This window comes from Thermobia domestica, chromosome 5 (genome assembly GCF_964235325.1).
Source record: "Thermobia domestica chromosome 5, izTheDome1.hap1.1, whole genome shotgun sequence".
Classification (NCBI taxonomy): Eukaryota; Metazoa; Arthropoda; class Insecta; order Zygentoma; family Lepismatidae; genus Thermobia; species Thermobia domestica.
This window is the reverse complement of record NC_137458.1, coordinates 121,888,659-121,912,475: the sequence shown is the minus strand read 5'-3', so window position 1 is coordinate 121,912,475 and position 23,817 is coordinate 121,888,659. Positions and strand designations below refer to the sequence as shown.

Below are 23,817 nucleotides of genomic sequence, written 5' to 3'. Positions count from 1 at the left end.
AGTTTCACAATTAGCTACACATCACAGCCACGACGGTTAACCAGTTTTCTGTACGAGCTGCTTTTAACATCTTGAGCTATTTGTTTCAGTATGAAAGGGGACCGCGATGGCTCACCTCCGGTGAGTGAGATTCCTGGTTGGATTCCAGCTATTAGCAAGCGGGTTTTGTGTTGGACAAACCCCATGCAATGGGGTTTTTGGTGTTCTGTATCCTGTCAATTTCTTCATTTCAAAATTTCGTTCTCTCATCACTGTCTCCTTTCGCTTCGGTACATAATCGTAGGACGTTAATTTGAGTTGCAAAGTATTTCAGCTTTATTATGCAGACTGTGTTCATAATTTACTTGATTCCTGTTCGTGGATCGTGTCATTCTGAACTGAATAAATCCCGGTTTGCTTATGTGAAGGACACCAAAATTACTTCGCAGTGCATTTTAAAAGAATATTTGAGAAAGAGGAGGGAGTAACAACCCTAGCTTTGACTATTGATTCTTCGCTCAAAATAAATTAGTAGCAATTAATGAAAAATTCTTTTTCCTTTTTTTATTTCTCTTAATGGCATGTATACAGCACTTAGGGGTGGGATAACTTAAAACCTATCTAGTACAAATGAATACTTTGGCAATTATTAATTATTTTAACACAATCTGTACAAATACCTTCTTTTCCAACTCTCAGTACAAAATTTTTCTAATTCAACGATTCTCTCCCTCCCTCCCCCCAGTGAATCAAAATCCCTGCCCCAGTTCTCCCGATAATTTTCCATTGAAAAAAAAAAGTCATTTATGCTTTATCGTCAATAATAATGTTAGTCATTTCTTACAGTATTACATAAAACCATATCCTTTTGGTTTATTATGATTATTAAAAAAATGTCCATTCCGATTTTCTACTTATGCTTATTATGAAATGCAAGTCAAACTATTACAGTCATTCGCTGTTCACTAACTTGTTCAAATAAAAGTTTACCTGAATTAAGCGTATATAACAGATAACGAGTAAGACATTAATTATCTTCAAAAGTCTGTATGCATTTAACTTAAAAATCAAGGAAATAGTGTTCATTTTTACAAGTACCCACCGTTAGCACTGAGTTTATTAAGCCGCTCTAGAAATAACAAGTGTCTATATACAGTGGTAAACAGCATATGAACCATAGTTGGAAAGGAAGACACTAGAAAACGCTACAGAACTACTAAATGTGTTAACTAATTCAAATATTAAAATTATCAACTTATTTCAAAATGGCAGGAAAATACTAAAGTGATATCACTGAAAATTCTGTTTTATAGCAAGAAAAATCCTTTTGCAAGTGAGTAGGATACAATAGTTGTTCATTTTAAGTGCGTTAGTATACCTTCAAAACATTGAGCACTTTTTTCTAATCATAAATTGTACTTAAGATTTTTTTTTTTTTTATCTAAAACAAGTTAGCGACATAGACAATTATAATAAGCTGCACAAAACTCTTAGTCAAATTCAATTACATTGGTTTCTCCCATGTATTTGAGGCATTATAGTCCTGAGAAACATTTTGTTTAGTCCACAAATAACAAAATCAAACAAAGAAGGGAGACTTGTTTTATACATTCTACACACAACAAAGAGCCCTCTAGATTGGGCATTCATTAAACGTAAGAAAAAGATTTAATTACTTGTACAAGGCTTTAGACAGCAATCAAATTCGCTTAACTCTCAACATTATTGTTTCTTAAACTTCAAATACTTGGACTCTTACACAGGCTTTCCATATCCTGATAATGGACCCATCAACCAGCCTTAACTGCACATGTACCTGAAGTACAATAAAAAGGAAAAACAGTACTACACAATGTAAAGACAATTCAGACATCGTATAAGTATTATTATTATTATTATTGGCATTACATAAAGTAACATATTTATCCACATTTATTCGTCTCCTTTTTCTTCTTCTGGTGTTTTATCACCATCCCGTTCAGGTGATTTGGATGGACTACGCGATTTTGGAGACCTACTTCTTTCTTTACTTGCACTTCGGGATTGGGATCGTTCCCTGAAACAAAATAAAATAAAATTGTAAATAGTATAAAATATTTATTCTGAACAGTTATGCTCGAATACTAATCTGAAGCTTCTAAGTTTCTACGCATTATGGTGAGGCGAAACCAAACATGCAAGGTGACAAAGTTGAATTCGATTTAACTAAGATTCTAAACTATACCAGCAAACATTTCGACGAATTATCCAGTCAGTGAATTACTATTTTCCGTTACGCAGTTTTATTTACAAAACTTCACTACCCAGGGTTGAAAAGCCTTATATTGTTATGCACAGGTGTAAACTTATACTAGGCTTTCCGCGTAGTAAGAGCGAACTCAACACCTTATTTCCTGGAAATGCACAACTTATTTCTAAATTACTTTCTACCGGAAGAAGGAACGAAATGGAATTTTTGGTTTATCATCTCATGGTAATGGTGCTTAGACTAAAGGGGACAAATGATTAATAGAAGTGAATGACTGGAAAATTAAATTTGTTATGCTCTTCGACCGGGACCACATGCAACAAGAGCACACAAGCTAGCCAATACCTGGCTGCCATAAAACCATTTGGCATTTCTACTAGCAACACCTCAAATGTAATTTTCCAACGTTCAAATTACACTTAAGTTTTGTTTAGTTCGCCCTTATTACCCGGAAAAGCCGCATATGAATCTTCCTTGGCCACTCTGATTTTCATTGGAGCTAAAGTATCCACATTTCCATACATACAGTTACAGGGAAGTCTAGTGACATTATTAAGTATTCTGCCTTTTGGCAAGTCCTGAGGCTAATGAGATTATTATTATTATTTTAGATTTGGGCCTGGAAATGGAAATGGCTTGGTGTGGAAGAAATATTTCCAGGACCTTACAGAACTAATTATTAAAATGTGAAACTGCTTTAATGTCTGTACGATCACAGTTAAACAAACTGTCGACTCAAATTATGTTACTACGTAAGCAAGATTGTAATGCAACATTGTAGTGCTTGTATCAGTTTCGGATTTGTTAATTCTAGTCTGTATTAATTGTTTTTGTTATTGGTTTTGTTAAATGCTGTATTATTTGCTATAATTATTATTTCTTCTTTTCAAATCTTAACCTTCATAACGTGGCGTCTCTGAATCAGCTATGAAAACAGAATGTTCATCATACGATGTCTTGTGCCGAAATAAAACTACCTTCCTGTACCAGTGAAATCGACAGTTCATACACATGATACAACTACAGTAATAGGGAAGCATACATTATAGACTTTCCTATTATATAGAAGTACGCTGGGTATCCTGCTTCACGTTTCTGTAACTTGGACTAAACTCACTACTTTTTGGAAATCAAAGAACAATACAGCAGCTTACTAACGGATCCTCTATGTTACAAGATCATTCTTTTATGGCTGATATTAGGAACATGAATGAACAGATAAAAACATTCGAACACAAATTACTGCTCTGGGAAAAACTACTTTTTACAAAAGTACAATAGGGAATTTTATACATAACGTACGCCGAGAAGCTTCACGAAGAAAGGTTCGGAGATAGGTCTATCGAAGGTGAGCTTCCTTTGTTTTATGCCCTTTTGTTTTTGAATCTACGTGGAGGAATGTTCCAGCCCTTTTATAGACGGAATGAATATAGATTCACTGCAACTTAAATTTAACATATGAACTCGATGAGGTCGGAATTTTCGAATTTACAGATACTTGCCTGCGCGGTTCCAAGAAACCTGAAAATGGTTTATCATACGGGATTTCCATATTTTTTTTTTTTTTTAATTTATGAAAAGCAACACGTCCCCAGCGAAATTCAGGTTAACAGATATTTACGTACACTATTCTGAAAATCACTAGTGCGAGCCAGCAGGTCTCCAGATAATCCGAAAGCTTGTTGCAGGAAAAGATGCCAAGTGTCACGAATTAAACAAATTCCTTGTTTATAAACGACTAGAGTATTAGGAAACCTTTTCTGTTATTTACTAGCTTCTTAAATACATTATTAAGTATGAAAATAGCTTTTTCTTTCTTTCTAGTGGCCTGTATTATACACTAATTACTATTTGGCCAACTTGAGATACTGAATTTCATATGCAAGGGATGGACGGGGAGATATACAAAAATCAAATATAAAAATAAAAGTGACTATGTTCGTGAATTAATTACGTTTGAACCACCCGATCAAATTTTTAACGTGTATGAAGTTCAAACATGGGAAGCTTTTATCATTACATTTTGACACTAGATCTTAGAGGAGGAGAAATATATGAAAATAAATAGAACTTAACTCTTGAACCACCCTCCCGATCTCGATCAACCTTTCAACATAGATAAGGTTCGGGCCTGGGATGTTTTTATCATTTTACTTTTACAATGCCATGAAGGGCTGGGGAGGGGGAGATATGTGACAAAAAATAAAAAATTCGAGTGACTGTCTTTGTGATTTCATCACGCTTAATCCTTTTAAGATGTTCTTTTTTAAGTGTTTTTGTTGACCTTCAGTCAAGAAGGTACAGCATCATCCCTAATCACACTAGTTAACAAAGGTTTTGTTACATAAAAGGAAATACCTGTTCTTAAAGGAACTTTTTGCGCTGAATTCGAATATGCACTCGGTTTTTCTCCATCACGTACGATTTTCCCGTAACAGAGGCGTAATCCCTCAAAAATTTCCCTTTTCGTTTATTTTACACCCCAAGATCTTGTCCCCTTGCATATACTAACATAGATATTATACCTAAGTATACTTTGATTCATATTTAACAAACCCTCCAAGTTTCGTAATAATCGCTTTATTCTTTCTAGAGAAATAAATATGTTTGTATGTATACTGTGCGTACTGTTTATTGCACCTTATAGTAATGCTTTCAGATCTCTTCAGTTGAGGTAAAACTTTTTGCTTTATTACCACAAACATATATATAAAATATAATACAATATAATTTACAAGTGTGACAATTTACAATAAACAATAATACAAATGTACCAAAAGGTCATGAAAAGATAATCAAAACTATCACAATATATGAAACTTCCATTGGGTTACAAAAACGTACACTACTTCCTTCTTTTGTAAGAAATGTTGCATTCTTTTACAAGACCCCAACAATAGTCCCCCATCATTGAAGGATCCCATCGTCCCTGGTACCTTTTCTCCATTGCCATTATATCTTGGTGGAATCTTTCCCCCTGTTCGTCGCTGAGAGCACCTAGGTTAGCAGGAAAGAAGCTGAGGTGGGAGTGCAAAAAGTGGATTTTTAAAGACATCCTACAACCCAACTCTTTGTATTTCTGTATCGTGTCCTGTACGATTTCTGTGTAACTCTCAGCTTTGTTATTGCCCAGAAAGTTGCGCACAACACACTTAAATGCTGTCCAGGCAGCTAGCTCAGCACTGTTTAACTTGCTGTCAAAGCTATCATCAAGCATTAATTTCCTAATTTGGGGACCAATAAACACTCCCGCTGAAATCTTAGCATCACTCAGGTTAGGGAACTTATCTCGCAAATACTTGAAACCTTCACCAGATGTGTCCATGGCTTTGACAAAGTTTTTCATAAGTCCTAACTTGATATGAAGTGGCGGTAGTAATATCTTATTAGGATCTACCAAAGGAGCGTATTTGACGTTGCATTCTCCAGGTACGTAATTCACTCTAGGTTCCCATTCCTTCACTTCATAATGTTTGTCATCAGCTCGGCTATCCCATAAACATAAAAAACATTGGTACTTCGTGTAACCGCACTGCAGTCCTAATAAAATACCAACTACCTTGAGATCACAACATATTTGCCAACAATGGTCCTTGTAATTTATAAGATTTAGCAAAGTTGACATGGTGTCATAGGATTCCTTAATCTTCACTGAGTGCGCAAGTGGTATAGAAGGTTTTTTATTTCCATTATGTAAAATGACAGCAAATCACGGACTAGGTCATTAAGTTCACATTGCCGGATGAAATGTGGCTCGCGAACAGTCAGGGATGAACGTTGGATCCTTGGATGTACATGTTGATGTCGATGGTTCATCAAGGTCATGATCATCAGAGTCTTTTGGCCATATCTCTTCCCAGTTGGTAGGGGGCTCGGGAAGTGGAAGTTCATCCCCGTGCGGAATAGGTCTAATTGCGGATTTAACGTTGGGATAACTTATTGTGTATTTGCTTTTTTTAGAATGTTCCTTAACTACTGTGAGACAAAAATAACAATCATCCAGATGGTTGGTGGGTTCTCTCCACACCATTGGTACAGCAAATTTCATGAACCTCCGTTTCCCTTTGGCCCATGCAAGTAAAGTGACGTAGCACGACGCACAAATTATGTTGGGTGCCCAAGTTTTGTCCTGATCTCCCACACGACATCCGAAATATATATAATATGCTAGTTTCACCGATGGCGTAATGGATCTACACTGTCCTTTAACTACAAACTGGCCACACACACAACAAAAACTATTTGGTGAGTTAACACACGAACGCCGTCCTCTTGACGCCATTGTACTGATCACAAACTAAACTTCTGGTCTTAGTTGGGTATAATGCCGTTAAGATCAAACATGAAAGCACTCTTAGTAGCAAAGACAACTTTGAAAGTGAAGTAGTGTTAAACCACACGTCAATATAAAAATGTACAAAACTCCCTCACCAGCTGTCAATAACACAAGAAAGAAATGCGCGGGGGGAGGGGGGAAACTATACCGTAGTGGAACATTCAGACTGCATTAATTCATTGTTGTCAACAATGAGTCTGTATTCCATTCTTTCTTTCTTTTGCATTCTGTTACATTTGATAACAAATATTGATAACCATTTCATGAATAAAACGAAAAAACTTGGAGAATTGTATATATGTATATGTATTAAGATATACATATACTGTACGTTTAAAAAAATATACGTTGGAAGTACATTCTATTTTTATACACGTTTCTAATTTACAGAGAGCAATACAAGTGTGTTGTTGACTAGCAAATCGTTTTTACCCCAACTCAGGAGATCTGAAAGCATAGCTATCAGGTGCAATAAACAGTGCACACAGTATACATACAAATATATTTATTTCTCTAGAAAGAACAAAGCGATTTTTACGAAACTTTTACGGTTTATTAAATATAAATCAAGGTATACTTAGGTATAATTTCTATGTTACTATATGTAAGGGGACAGGAGCTAGGGGAATAAAATATCTGAAAAAGGGAAATTTTTGAGGGAATTTCCCGAAAATCCCTCTGTTACGGGAAAACTGTACGTGATGGACAGAAACCGAGTGCATATTCGAATTCAGCGCAAAAAGTTCCTTTAAGATCAGATGATTTTTCTCATGTAACAAACAAAAAGTTTAAATTTGTTAACTAGTGTTATCGTCGGATTATGGTTCATACGTAGTTTTGTTCAGAATAGAGTAGGCTTTCAGACAGTACCACTCACATGTCCCTATCATGTATCTGAGGGGATTTTTCTGAAGGGAAATCGGGATTTTTTTTTTGACAAAAACCCTTCTTCAAATTTGGCCTTCCCTGAGGCCCCTCCCCAAGTCTGCGCACAAACCTGAAAAATATTACGTAGTGTACTAATCACTTGTGACAAATTAGAATTTCCTGTCTTCCATAGTAAGAGAAGGAATTTTTTTTTACCCATGTTGGGAGAGCATCAAAAAGCGCCCAAAATTTCCCTACAATGCACCCTACAAAATTTAAAAATTTCCTGACACGTCCCTAATTATTTAGGATGATAATTCATACGTCGTTCTCTTCAGAATAGAGTAAGCTTTCAGATATTACCACTCACATGTCCCTCGGACGTCCCTAAGGAAAAATTGAGGAAAATAGGGATTTTTTGTGAATAATTTGTTTCCCATTTTGGGGGCCCTCTGGCGCGGTCCTGGGTAAACATACAGATTTGGAAATCACTTGCAAAAATAGTACTTGCGACAAATACCAATCTCCTATGTTCAATACTAAGGGCGGGAAAATATTTTCCCATGTGGGGAAAAGCGCGCAAAGCGCTCCAAATTACAGTAGTAACAAAAAGTAAAAACCCTGACACATCCCTAATTATCGTAGAATGATGATTCATACGTCGTTTTGTTCAGAATCGGGTAGACAATATAAATATAAATAAAACTTAATAACTCTTGAACCACCCAACCGATCTCGATCAAAGTTTCAACATAGATAAGGTTCGAGCTTGGGATATCATTTAACTGACGGTGCAACGTAGGGGAGGGAGAGGGGTAGATATATGTACAAAATAAAAATGAAAGTGACTGTCTACGTGACTTCACTCTTGAACCACCTGACCAATCTCAATCAAATTTTCAACCTAGATTAAGTTCGAACACGAGATTTTTGTCATATCACTTTGACAATGTAACGTGGGAAACGACATGAAACGACATTTACAAAAAATCAAAAATGACCAATATTGTTGTCGAATCTACAGTTTTTGAGGTCGCTGAGATGAACAGTGACAATTCTGATGCCATTTAAATTCAAATTAGCCCCGCAAAAATTATTAAAGGGGGAGATGAAATCTGAGTTTTATGTCCCACGATTATGCCGGTTAGGCTAAAGGAGACGGTGATGATAAATGAATGAATGGTGGAATGAAGAACGTGGGAAGAAACGGGAGAACCCCGAGAAAATCCACAACACGGTGTTTGTCCACCACAAAGTCCACACGGCGCGAGCTGGGATCCCAAGCACCGGAGGTGAACGCTCTACCACTGAGCCACCGCGTATTAGAGGGGGATTATATATATATAAAATTACTAATATCAATGTCAAATTCACACTTTTCGGGGTCGCTGAGATGAACAATGATACTTCCGATGCCGTGGCCCGTAACATGGGGAGGAGAGGGGATATATAAAAATAATCGAAAATGACCAATATCAAGGAGCACTTTAGTAATAGTAAAAAGTGACTAACGAAACATATTACTACTTTTTCTTAATTTAACCCAGCGAAGCGGGTAACTGATGTTAGTTCTTTATAACTGATAGAAAATTACATACTAATGGTCTTCATATTTATTCAGACAAACGTAATCCTTAACTACCTTTATTTGAACGGTAAATATCCTAAAAGTAAACACACACTTTGTTAATTATAAAGAATCTAATCGAAATCACGGAATCAATCCGGGTCTCCTACGTCAAAGTGCGTACACTAACCGCTTGGCCACGAAGAGCTAATCTCCCAAGTTTGGAGCGTGCCATACTGCAGCTTCTTAGTTTGTAACACTGAATAAAACTGTTATATTGTAAACTTTTAACATGTAGATTTGAAATCTATAATCTGACGTAGTGCTAGTTCAAAAAACTTAACTATCTTGGCAATACTGTTAATATAACGGTATTGGCGAGTATATCAAATGTCCCTTGTTGACATTTGTATGGTATGAAATTTCCGCGTCTGTTATTTATTAGTTTTAAAGTTACAAGTGTGTATCAAACTGTCCATGTTATGAATATATGTATATAAAGGGCCGTTTGATAAATAGCGTGGTTCGCATACTAATAAATGGCACTAACGTCATCTGTATCTATAGTCCAAAATTCCTTTCTGTGAATAAATAATTGTGGTCTTAAAGACATTCTGACAATTGCTTATTAGTGAAAAATCACTGGACGGGACAACCGCGAAGAAAATCCATGAGAGGATTTTACATACACTGGGTGACTTACTCCTTCGTATGAAATTGTTCGAATTTGGGTAAATGCATTTAAGCATGGCAGACGCATTACATCCTGGACCTCTGAAATCATCAGCTGTGATACCCAAACTCCACGATCGAGTCTATGATTTGGTTTTAGTCGACAGACAAGAGAAAGTGTGCAGGTTAGCAGAAACCACAATCACCTCAACTGAGCGGGATCACTTCAAAGTTGCATAATGAATTGCATATGAACAAACTGCGCAAGATGCGTGCCAGATTTACTCACTCCAGAGCAGACGTGTCACTGAGCAAAAATTGGCCGAACTGTGACTTCAACTGCTTCCGCATTATGTCTATTCACCAGATCTATTTCTCTCGAACTCAAATTTCCTGGCAGGCCAAAAATCTGAGTCAAATGAAGGAAGCTCTACAGGAAGTAACAAAGTATTTTGAAAGCCTCGAAGAAACGTTGGGAAAAGTACGTTGAAGTTCGAGGGGACTACGTTGAAAAAATATAGTACGTTAAAAAGAACTCTGATGTAAAGCTAAATTACGTATCGAACCATCCTAGTATGCTTGTATAAAGGAAGTAACACGCCCTAAAGGTGAATCTTGCAGAAAAACATGCTTACATATATCTACTCTTGATTACAACCAAAAAAAAAAAAAAAAAAAAAATAAAAGGAATAATTACGAGGGTAATACAACATGCACAAATTATACGTTATTGAGATGCAAACCACCACTTGATCGAGACAACGTTGAACGTCGCTCAACAGTTAAACTTCGTTGGTGCACACGACCGTTAGTCGTAATAAACTGTCCGAAGCAACCGAAGCGGAATTCGCGTGCTCTCCCAGGTACACAGGACAACGAACTGGTTCAAGGTGCTCTTTTTCACTCGAAGTTTGAACGTCGAATTCATCAGCTGAGACAGAAGCAAAATAACGAAAGGGTCTATTCGCAAACTGTTTCTTTGCTTTCTTGCTACAAAAATTACCAGTTCTGGCCAACATTGTCACAGACGATAAGTGGGATATATATGAAAACTTAAAAAAAGTCGCTCTTTAGAATCGCCGCCAGATATCCAAACCAGAACATAACACCAAGTTATGTGGTGAAAAGTCACAGAAATAGATCACAGGATGTCTTTAATTCTAATAAAATAACTAATGTCATCTCGTATGAACAATTGGATCGGCGGTGAGCAGTACTGTGATGGGAGCGCCAAACTAGACATCAATAACCAAGGAATCATCATACACTATAGCAAACAGACTGCGTGGGAAGATTTGCCTCACCCATCCTATTCTTCTAAATAGGCTCCTACAGTTTATCTGTTTCGTGCATTGCAGAACTCCTTCGCTCGGATAATCTTTCGATGATGCAGCTAACTGACTTCAAACTTTAGATGAGATTCATCTCTTACAAGAAAAATGCAAGTTATAATAACTACAATGACAATTTTGCGGTCCTATATGATTTTAATTTTCGATAGCTCTTTTATTGCACTCATGACAAGGTTAGGCGAAACGACTTTTTAGCTTTGCTTAAGTCAGAATGTATCGAGAAACGTTATCAACGATTGATGTTCGGCCTTCTAGAAATTGCTGTACCTGCTGGTATATTTTTAGTTTTACCTCGTAGAGCTTACATCATACTACAGAAACCAATGTTCAGTAAGTCCATAACTTTACCCATTGAGACGGGAGAACTTAACTTATCGCATGTTTCTTCTAAACAGGCCAACATAAAAGCTCGTTTGTAAATCCACTCCTAAGAGCATTAATACCTTGAATGGAGAAACGCGATTAATAGTAAGACAATCTCTAGACACATTCCCCGAGGATAGAGAAATCTTTTAATTCAACAAACGACAGAACCCATCTACTTCACGCTAAGAGTTTTCCCTTATACGGGTATTTTAATTCTTATACACAAAGAATGCGATATTCACAAAAATAGTTTCTTCATCTGAGTACTTCTGTACGACACTTGATTGCTGATAGCCTCCTCCGGCTTTTTGAAGGCGAACGCTGCATCATTCCCTTACTTTTGCTAGTTTACCTTAAGCCAAAACGATTCGTCTTCCGAGTTTCTTCCCGCCTGCAACCGAAAAGCATTCTCGAAAACTGGCGTTTAATCTCATTATCATCGAATTGTTAAGGCACTTCCACATCCAGACATTTCTGCCTAAATTAGCTTACAACCTAAGCATAAAGAACGACTGTCGAAATATGTTCAACAATGAAAATTCGTAATTCTTGGGAAAATTACAAGCTCCTATCAAAGCATTCATAGCATGACCGCTACACAACAGATAGCGTATATGCTTCTTGTTAATATTCCTAGTCTCATTCGACAGATGATATATAAGAGGATCATCAACATTTCCTCTGACCTAAGTTTAAGTAAAATTTCATCTTTTAACTCCATAATATTCTCCATGTTACAGGCACTAAAGTGAAAACAGTATGAAGATGGATCTAATTAATTCCAAGCAGTGATCAAGTTTCTGTTCTTGAGAGGTCGCACACTAAAGGTAACATGTGAAGTAAATGAAGCAGACTTATGGAGAGGAACCCCCTTTATGTGACAACGTGAAGCACCAGCATCACTAGTGCAAGCATGGTAGGACTTAACGTACAAGTAGCTCTATTCCAGGGCGACCCTAGTCCGCCATTGATGACACCATTGGGCAAATGGAAGCCGCCATTTTGGAGGATCGCCACAAACATTTACCGCCTTATGCAGAGTCGTTTCGACTTATGATTAGCATCATACTAAAACACTGACTACTGCAAGAGACTTATGTTAGTCGAACTCTTAATCGCGCTTCAAAACTACTCTGCATAAGGCCCTTACTAACTAGCTGAAGATATCAAAGAACGTGTCGTGTTTGTTGGTGGGGAGGGGGACAATCCATGAGTATTTGCACATTACATAAGATGTCTGCCGATGGGTTCCTCGGCTATTGACATCTTTTGAAAAGCCCCAAAACTCACTTTCTCCCAGCAGCTTTTGCTGTAACATGAAAACCAGGAGTTTCTAGACTAAACTCAGGATGAAACATGGGACCCAAAGACTAAGGCATAGTCAAAGCATACACATTCCAAACTTCAAAGGTGGCCTGTGTCCAACCTTCTGGAGTTACATCATGCTGCCAGTTTTCTGGGACCAGCACGTAATGATGGATTTCCTGTGAAGGGTACAACAGTTACACGAATATATGTTTCACTGCTATAGAAATTACGATAATCCATCAAAACAAGATGCATGAAATGCTGATCAAATGTGTACAACACTTCAACTCGCATATTGCTTCTGAGACAAAAGCACGATTATGCGGATATGAAATTCTTCCTCTCCCCATACTCTCCTGACCTTGCACTGACTTCCGATTCTCACTGATTAAGGAAAAGCATTTCCAAGACGATGTAATGCTGATCTGAGTGAAAGTCATGGCTTCAGAAATAATCTGAAGAATTTTATAAACTAGGTTTTCACAAGTGCATACAGCGATGAGAAAAATGTGTAACTGGAGGTTACTATATAAGGAAGGATTAATGTCTGCACCAAATTTCGTTCATCTCGGTGAACGGTAATTGGTACAACCGCAATTTATCATGTTTCCTTGATTTGCATGACGTTTCGATCGTTTGGTAGAAAACTATATTGTTTTCAATTTTTTAAAAGAAAGAATCTCTATCCAAAAAATCTACTTTTTCTCACCACAAGTACGTTTTTTCTCTCCTTTTCCTAAGTGCTTCTTTCACCACTACTGAACTTCCTTTTGTTTTTGATTCGCGCTTCGTGTCGAATATAACCTACTTACAAAAAACTACTTAATTACGTATTTCACTCACAAACGAAATGTTTGGCACTGTGTGTAAGCCTGCTCTCGCAGCTTGACTACGGATAACGTCATCACAAAATTTCTTTTTCCTTTGTTACCCGCTAACGACTGAACGTATCGCGATCAATGACCATTCCTTTTAGAATTTTCAACTCTACAAATGGAAATAAATTGCAAAAAATGCATTTCTAAATCGAACTGCTGCTCTAATAAATTCATTGCATTTACTCTGGTTTTAATCGCATTATCTAGTTCATGTTAGCTTTGCTTTAGTAATTCATTATAGAAACAACACACAGAATACTACAATGTTTATACGTATAACAGTTTCGCCAACTATTGGCTTCAAACACATTATACTTGGTATGTCTGATGAAACCAAACGTTCACAATACTGTTACACATCCAGGTTTTAATAGCAACATTGTGGTTCGTTCAGAGGCTTTGTGTTATTTCAAATCATTAATATTCTGTTAAGTTCTGCAACACCAACTGGATCGATGTATACTAATCTTTTTACAACCTATAGACTGGAATAGTGATATCGTCATTTCCTTCCCGTTACCATGGTGATCAACGTGTTTTTTCTATACAAACGTGTGAAGCTAATGGAGCTAAAGAGCTTATTTCTTAAAGCTCCACATCCCTAAGTAATAAGGTAGAAATCAAATAGTTAATGTAAGCACAATTATCATGTAATCCACCATAAGAAGCAATTATACGCAAAATAAACTCCCTAACGTGTAGATTGACAAACTGCCGGCACAGAGAAAGCTGTAAAAAATATATGATTTTTAAGAAAAAAGTCTTTCAGAATAATGTTAATTGTATTGGGGCATTTACACTTCTAATGTCTACTGTTTATAATGGAAGTGCACAATATTATTTCTAAGTATACACTACAAAAGAAAGAAAATGCTAGTCTTTAGAAATATTCAATCCAGACCATCAGTGGATATAGGTAACACGTTTTCTTATATTCTCTATCAACTTTTTTTTTTTTTTTAAAAGCATTTAGAAACCGTACAATAATTACACATCCAATTATGAATGGTTCAGTATATATTTTAAATAACTGTTAAACAATAATCCTGTTCAAATTTGCAATAATATAACATACTCATATTATTGAATCAAAAATTTTCCGGAATTATTTAAAGTTAATATCTGATCATGAACAGGGTGAGTACACTTTAAGGTTTAATTTAATTAGAAAATGTAGAAATTCTCAAAATATACATCAGAGGGAAAAATTCACAAGACATATGAACTTTCTGATTTCAGTTTCAATGTTTGTCATGCACGTAACATTATTAACATATTTCTTTTCTGATTACCTTTTCTACCCTTTTTTTCAGTTTCAATCATTAGAAATATTTAAAAAGAAACATAAGTATCTGCTCCACTCTAATGTTTGCGGTTCCGAAATATTTCATCAGTTTTCGTTTTGCACATAGGTTCTTTAGGTATTTAGGCTACTTGTAGTTTAGAAAATAAAATGGCGATCACCATGGCAACGAGAAGGATGTGACGTCACACTATTTCAGTCTATTGAAATACTGTCTGCCCTATTTACGTAAATCCTTCCTTACTGTCTCTTTCACAAAAATATTAGTGAGAGTAAACATATCTTCACTAATTCTTGTTGATTTATATATCAGGTTTCTTATGAGTCCTCGATCCTTCCATTCCAACGCATCCTATTTCACAATTCCTATCAATACTATATCAGAAGAGTTCAATGCATACACTTATACGATAAATGGAAAACAACCATAATTTTACTCTCACAGTTTTCTCTACGATTGCGAATTCAATGAAATTTAAAGAGCGATTGGATCAAGAATCCAACACAGCTTCCCGGCTTACCGTGCCCGTACGCTAACGAATACATAACCCAGTCATTTCGAATTGAATTGAATTGAAAAAGTTGTGGTGGGTGCGCCGACGACGGAGGTCTTTTAGCACCCACCACTAGGTAAGAGGACACACAGTAGACGCGAAGAGGCGCAAACTCACACAGCTAAAAACCGTACTGTCCGTAGAAGAGAATGTCATAAGGAACACACTAAAACAGTCACTCAGGGCACCAGGCTGTGCAGAAAAGGAAAAGCACAAGATAAAATAATAAATAATGCAAGACATGTCGAGAATATGTGAGAAAAAAAAAAGAAAAAACATTACTGCTACCGTCGTATGTTCATTACAAGGCTGCTCAACGCACTGATCACGGTCTAAGTGCGTTTGCACACGACAACGATAATATCGGTGGAAGCACCGATAATGTCGGCGGTGAAATCGACTTCAATGTACTCAAATCGTAGCTTGCATACGCCACCGATATTATCGGCCGATCCTCCGACACGCAGATGCTGTCGGCCAAGCCCCCGATATTGTCGGCGGTATCGCCGACACCCATTTTGTCGGGGACAATGTTTTCTTATGATTGGATGCACATGCGGCCGATAATGTCGGCCGGCCAGTGGGTTAGATGAAGAGAGTGAGTGACAAGGCGCTGTGTATTTTTGTTTCGTTTCTTGTCTTTGGAATTTTGTTGTTTCCATTTTTTCTATTAAAATTGTGTAATAATAGTATGTAAACAACTTCGGAACAGCTTATTATTTTTTTTATAATCTCTGTTTTGGAGTAGCTAATTCCCTTTATTAAATAAGTATAAAATGTGGGAAGTCTGAAGAGTACTGGTTTCTCTCTAAATAGCTATTACCAAATAGAATATAGGAAATTTAGATAACCAATTTCTTGATTATTTTCCACTCCTTTTTTTATTTCTGTTCTTTCTCTTCACACACACACACTCACACTCTCTCTCTCACTCACTCACACTCCACTCGCACACTCTTTGATGGTATATTTTTTAATCTATTAATGCATTTAAATTTAAATACATTCTGGAAATTAATTTAAGCGTAATTTTCAAAGTTTGATACACTGTGAACATAAGCATATGGAAAAAATCCTGATTATTATTACTTTCTTTTATTTTAATCAGAATTGTGTGCAGATCACTTTTTCCGGTCCCACTCAATAAGCAATGATTGAATAGAATATTTGTTGACAAGTCAAAGTAGAATTATTATTATTTTGAAACGAAACCAGCACAATCAAACACACTTTCCAAAGCTCCAAGGTGAAGTTACTCATTTGGCATTTTCTTGATTGTGATCTCAACAATAGGGATGTGACTTCTGCTTCACTTGTTGCAGATTTTTTCTCTCACTTCCAAAACTATCCCAAATCCCACTTTTTTAAAAATAATTTGTGGAATGGCAATTTAAAACAAAGACAAAAGCTATGTATTTGTTTTCCCTCTCCCCTTTGTACCGGGATCGACCCCCTGATAGAGTTCTGCAGTTTAGCTACAGTGACTGGATGAAAAGGTTGTGTATTATTGCATTCGTATCTTTCTAGTTTTGCTTAGATTTTTAGATGGCAGGAATTTTTCCATTCGATATTTTAGCCCTTATTGAACTTGTGGAATGTAGACCTTGGATATGGGATAAGATAACAGACTCTTTCAAGGACAGAATTGAAAAGCAAAAAGCATGGCGAAAAGTTTATGCAAGCCTTGCCCAGGATTTTGAGTTCATGGACAAAAAGAAACGACAGGTATGTATGTAACAGCGCAAATCTGTCTTCAACATTGGGGGAGCAGGGTAAGATCGTTCCCATATTTTAGGCTATATTATATATATATATATAGCGATGTTCAAAATATTTCTGTAGTTGAGAAGAGAAACAATGCTGTGGAGGATCAGGGGAGCAGAGTTGTCTTCAACATTGGGAGGCGGGCAGATTTGAGGCTTATTCTGAGAGTATATTAATTTCATTTCACTTTCCTTTCTGGCGATCGGACACAATCAAATTTCTCTCCCAAAAAACACATTTCAAATCAGATTATTGGGGAAGGGGGGGCAATCACCCCGGGATTTGCGCCAGTGTATGTATGGAGCAATGTAAAACAGAATTACTAATTCGAATTTTATTATTTAATCTACTATGACATTAGTGTTAATTGCATGGAAAACAAAATAATATACATACAATATGTAACAGTGTTTCAACAAAAATTAAAACTAGTATAGTTTGCAATGTACCGCAGCATCAATTCTCATCGAAACGAAAATAATATGTTTACATCTATTTAAAACGGCACTGTTAAATTTAAACATGTTTAGGCATAGGACTATTTTTTCTCAGTTTTGTACAGTCCTCCACACCTCTTCAGAACAGTTTTTGTAGTCCTTGTTTTAAAAAATAATTTTCCCATTTTTTTTTTTTTTATTTGTTTTCATATATGGAGATTTTTTTGTGTGTGTCGCTTACTTCGCTCACCACCGGCAACGATATTGTCGGGGCTTCCACCGATATTGTCGGCGACGCATGCAAAGTACGCCGACACCGACATTATCGGGGCTTCCTCCGATTTTGTCGGTATCGTGTGCAAACACGCTAAGTCTATCAAAAGATAGCCCGTAGCAATCTACTCTTTCATTATCTATTTCGATGCCAAATATACCAGTAATTATCCGTTGAAAAGAACCAGGATAAAACATTTAAGAACAGCCGTGACAGTCAGTATGATCTGAGCGATCTAATACCGAATTTAAGAACGAAGATTTGGAGTTAGAAAACTCTGGGCACTGCGTTTTTGAACTTAACGTTCTTTTCAGCACTCAATCTATACGAGACGAGACCTACTATTTAAAAGTGACATCCGAACCATTACTCGGGATTGTAGAGACTGGAAACCGAATCCGTGACCATACGTTAGTTCAGAGGCAGTATGTGTTGAATTAAAAACGTACAAAACTTCGTGCTTTTACATCCAACGGTTCAGACGAAACTTCCACATCAGGGTATAAGTTTCAAAATTCGCACAAGTGAACCACTTTTATCTTATGCAAAAGTAAATGCCCTTACGCCTGACAGTTTAAAACTATTCCTCTGAGAATGCCATACTGAATTTGTCCATTTTCCTTCATTTTATGTTACTTACAATGTGTTGAGATCTTCACACACCAAATTTCGTGTTTTAATGACTGATTTTATGAAGTCAATACGTAATAAAACAGCTTAGTCACAGAGAAATGTATTTTTTTTTATGATAGAACACTGATTCAAATCAACTTACTACATAATATCCAATATTGGCAACCAAACAAACGAACCTAACTTTGCATATATATGCTGCAAAATTGCTTACACTTACTTGTAATCTTTTTTCTAGGAAAACTACACACACGACTGAAAATCAGTTCCACACTGTCTAAACATTACTAACAAAACTACGTTGAACTCGAACTTTTGCACAAAAGCATCAACTTTCTTTTTCTTTTCTTTTTTTTTTTTTTTTTTTTTTGTTTAAATATAAAAACGGAATGCGCTATTTTTTTCTAAAGCACTATTCTAGTTTTCCTTCTATACGATTGATTTCAATTACCTTCACATCATTAATTATTAAAAAAATCTCATGGTTATGCATTTTAAGCTAAAGAAGAAGGATAATGAATGAAAGTGAATTATGAAAAAAGTGGTGAAATGGGTATGTTGGAGGAAACAGGAGTACCTGACAAAATTGCTCACCACAAACTTCCATGGTCTGGGATCGAGGTGAGCGCTCTACCACTAAACCAATGTAATCACCGAGCCGGTTTTTAAAACACGTCTGATAATACTAATTAAGAGTTTCACATCCCATTCTAACACCAAGCTGCATAAGACTGACCAACAAGGGCGTAACCACATCATTACTCAGGCAGTCTGATAGGCTACTAAAACACTTTATTCTCAGTTGGGACATTTCAATGCCATTAAGTCACAATGGGTTCGGAGAAATATTTGGAACAAATCTTACCTCTGTTCTAACTAATCAATATACAACTAGTACTTTGTGGAAGAGCCTTCAAAGACATACTTGGGAAACAGCCTTGATGCTTACACGGAATCTGAACACATCATATATTTCCATCACTGTGTTGTACTAAAATCATCAATAGTTATGATAAGCAATTTTCATATTGAGCATAAACATTCATATTGAGACCTGCTGTAAGGGAGAGGGGGATGTTAGATCAAAAATACTACAGGGGGAGGCAAAAGTCTAGATACATTCAGGAATCATAAGTCGTTTGGTGTTGGGTGTCCATAGGTGGGGGCGCAACTTAGTTATGGCGACAGCGACGGCCATCTTGAAATCTATCATCCTGAATTTGGGTTACTTTTTTCAAATGGGAAAGGGGGTCATGTCGCATATCAGTTTACACTACTTTTTTTTTTTTTGAATACACCTGTGCAATCCGTTTCGCGATATCTATTTGTGTAGGTGTCATGACCTGTTAAAGTTTAAAATTGTAAGGTGGTGATCAATTTTCTTTATCGTTGCAGGTGATCCACAATGACATTTACACAGGAGGAACGCATTGAAATTGTGTTAATGAGTGTTGGTGGACAAAGTACCAGAGTGACTGCTGCTGACTTCAATGCTCGGCATCCTGAGAGAAATGACATTTTACATATGACAGTTTCCAGGTTATTGGACAAATCTCGTGCAACAGGTTCTGTGGCGGACAAGCCACGCAGTGGACGTTCAAGAGCAGCCACCGACGAGGAGACTGCAATAGCAATTGTGGCATTGGTTGTGAAAAATCCACATCGCAGTATGCACTGCTTATTAACAATATTCAGTGTTTGTTAGTGTTCAATCCTGCGTGTGTTGCACACACACACACACACACACACACACACACACCAATGGCGCCCGTACAAATTACAGTTGCAACATTGTCTCTCGGAGGATGACCCTGATCGGTGGTCAGACACTTTCCGGATCAAGTTTCCAGGTTAATGTATAGGTAGCAGGGGTCCAACTAAATGGCCTATAGACCTATCTGCGGGGTCATTTGAAATCAATTATGTATGGGGTAAAAATGAACAATGTAGCCCATCTCTGCCGGGTTACTGAGGAGGCGTGTGCTTTTGTTCACCTACACTCAGCGAAGAGTGCAGCAGGACTTGTATTAAAAAAAAAAGTGTATCCAGCGCAACGGAAGTCATATTGAGCGTATGCTGTAATGCCGACTCTGACAAGTGTCCCAAACTTTAACAGGTCATAACTCCTACACAAATACAAATATCGCAAATCGGATTGCACAGGCATATTCCTCAGAAAAAGGCAGTCTAAAATGATATGCAACATGACTTTTTCCCATTTGAAAAACTTAAATCAAAGATGGCTGAATTTCAAGATGGCGGCCGCTGTCGCCATAGCTCCTGTAAGTTGCACCTCCAACTATAGACACCCCATAACAAACATCATTATGATTTCTCACACCGTTCGACTTTTATGGGGGTGTATCCAGACTTTTACATCACCCTGTATAAGTTTTTCCATCTATCGAACAATTTCAAATATAGCACACTGCTCCAAGAAATTAATGGTATAAAAAAAAAAAAATCTACACAAAATATTAATCTCGAACATGATCGAGATTTTCATTTTTAACAAATTTAAAATATTGAAAGTTACACAACAGCATTCTAATGTCCCAATAACAGGAATTTAATCCTACGTCCAATAACATGCATTCATGAGTTTGAACATGATCGACAAAAATAAAATATGAAGTAACGTATTCATTCAATACTTCCATTTAACAGCTATGTATGCAACAAGAATGTTAAAAAGCTCAAGCCTACTCTGCAATGCTTACAACTACGTAACAATACAAAATGAAGGAAGTCAAGCACATACAAAAAAAAGGTATAGTAACGAAGAAGGAAACATTACTTACTTGGTTTCAGACTGTGTCTTGGAATTTGGGGAACCTGACTTGGATCTGGACTTGGGTTGCGATCTGGATCTTGAACGTGATTGAGACCTGGATTTAGACTTAGAGCGGCCTCGTGATCTGCCAAAAAATATGGCTCTAGTTAGGCCTTAGAAAATACAGAATACCTCTGAGAGGGAATACAGATACATAGATTCGTTAGTTTCTAATTACTAAGACACACTAGAAAAACACTATGCCTACAGGTTATACAAGACTACAGTTTACTTCATGCCATGCCTTATTTTCTTTTGTACAAATAGGTTCCCCCTCAGAAATAAAAATTTACACCTATGCCGCTCTAGCATACTGTAATTAGATCCAGATTGTTTTCATCGAACGTTAGAAACGAAGCAATGGAATGCTACTTACTTGGACTTAGATCGTGATTTTGATCTTGAATGACTGCGTGAAGGACTTTTAGATCTCTCTTGTGACTTGCTTCTGCTCTTGCTTCTACTACTTCTGCGACTCCTGCTTCGGCTACGACTGCTCCTGCGACTTCGGCTGCGAGACCTGTCATCAATATTGAAAATTACTGTAAGATACGTTTTCCTATTGCGTACTATACTTGGTAACTGATTTTTTTAAAATTGAATTTTATTATTATTATTTACCAGACTAGAAACGTACCTATCTTTGAAATAATGGATAATACATAAATGTACTACACAGATGAGTCTTCACAAATCCTGGCTATGATCGACTGATAAGAATGGTTTAAGTGGAAAACGAACACGCCAGCATTACATACATAGGAAAAGATGGAACAAACTTTTCGAAAGAATGAACATCACACTTTTAGAACATGTCTTGGGTTAGATTTTCCATGAGGTACTAAGGGTCAAGAAATGAAAACTAGAGTAGTGGTTCGGACCGTAATTTAAGCAGTAAACGAGCCTCATAGCGTTTCTGCTGAAAAATGTTGAACTTCAATCAGTCAACCAACTTCACACTAGCTTTACAATACATGACCTGACAATGATAAAATAAAACAAGTTTGGCACTTACCCTCATTTTATAAACATACGTCAATTTATCCCGTGAAACAATATTGTCGTAAAATATTTTGTGAAAAGGTGGGCTACCGGTATTATTGTCTAATCAATAGTTTTTGGGACCGTTGAGATGAACAGTAACACTTCCGATTACGTTTAAGTTTAAAGTCATCTCCCCTCGGTATGAGGTGAGAAATGAAGGTAAGAGTGGCGGCATGTAAAAATCGTAAACGGCTAATATTAGTGTCCAATCCACAGTTTGCGGGGTAACTTGTGAGATGACTAGTGATAAATCCAATTAGTGTTGACCACAAAACGAGACGTTTTCTTGTCTCGTAAATTTCGTAGAAATCGCTTTTTCATTCTCGAAGATTTATTTCTCGTCTAGTCTTGTAAATTTATGCCTTGATTCTATTCTTAAATTCAATAGGGTTCCCACAAATGTTTGTACACTGTTTACCTCTGAAAAAGGTCTACCTACTTCTCTGACAAAAGTTCGATGTCTAAACTATAGGGCATTAACTTTCTATAAAATAGGTCAACCTAGGACACATGCATATATTAAATCGGTCTTCAAGATACGGAATTACACATAAACACACACGTTATTAAAGACTATCAGCTGTTGAGGAGTTTCCCAGTCCAACTACAGAAGACTGTCATTAGATCTTGATAAATATGGAACTTGCAGGACACCATACTCTTTGAAAAAAGAATAATCAAAATTGACATTAAAGTTATGAGTGACCATGCACAAAATGAAGATTATTAATTACGACTTTAACAACCGTTGAGGAGTTTCATGGTCTGGCTCCGATGACTAATATTAGATCCTAGTGAAATTTATATGAAACCGCCGCGGGAGTATACTTTTCGAAACAAAAAATAATTCAACAAAATTGGCGCACCCACGTCAAAATTATGCGTGTTCATACACACAACTATGGTATGACCGCTGTCAGCCATTGACAAGTTTCATGGTCTAGCTACGAAGACTATTGTTAGAGCCTAACGAAATTTATGTAGAACTACCGGAAAGGAGTTGAGTTGATTTTAAGTTTAACGTCTCTTTCAGCAGCGAGGCTATATGAGACGGGACCTACTGATTAACGTAAAATCAGAACTGAGCTCCCGCCGGGAATCGAACCAGGGTCTCACACGCCAAAGGTGCGTGTGCTAACCGCTTAGCCACGAAACAGCTATCGGAAAAAAATTTCAAATACTACTACTTCTACTAATAATAATAATAATAATGTAAAAAAAAATAAAAATCGGTGCACCGGTGTTGAAGAATTATGCTTGAACATACGCACAACATATATTTATAAACGGGATGAATGAGTTTTTTTTTTTTTTTTTTTTTAATTGGTTAAAAAGACGTATATATTTCAGCTCAGAAGGTCAGAGACGTCACACTGTCTACATTAAGGGATTCAGGGTAGCT

General features: G+C 36.8%; 1 protein-coding gene across 9 annotated transcripts in view; it reads right to left on the bottom strand.

Annotated features, from left to right (window-relative positions):
* Window positions 1-528: 528 nt before the first annotated feature.
* LOC145686083 (serine/arginine-rich splicing factor 5-like) overlaps window positions 529-23,817 on the bottom strand; it is a 78,794-nt gene continuing 55,505 nt past the window's right edge. For 8 of the 9 annotated variants that reach the window (XM_081759016.1, XM_081759012.1, XM_081759013.1 and 5 more), the window contains exons 8-10: window positions 21,748-21,891; window positions 21,340-21,456; window positions 529-2,035 (exon numbers count right to left, since the gene is read on the bottom strand). In XM_081759016.1, the coding sequence (XP_081615142.1) occupies window positions 1,912-2,035; window positions 21,340-21,456; window positions 21,748-21,891 (385 nt within the window). In that variant the 3' untranslated portion in view covers window positions 529-1,911. The remainder of the gene's footprint in view (window positions 2,036-21,339; window positions 21,457-21,747; window positions 21,892-23,817) is intronic. The other variant, XM_081759017.1, reaches the window with a different exon arrangement.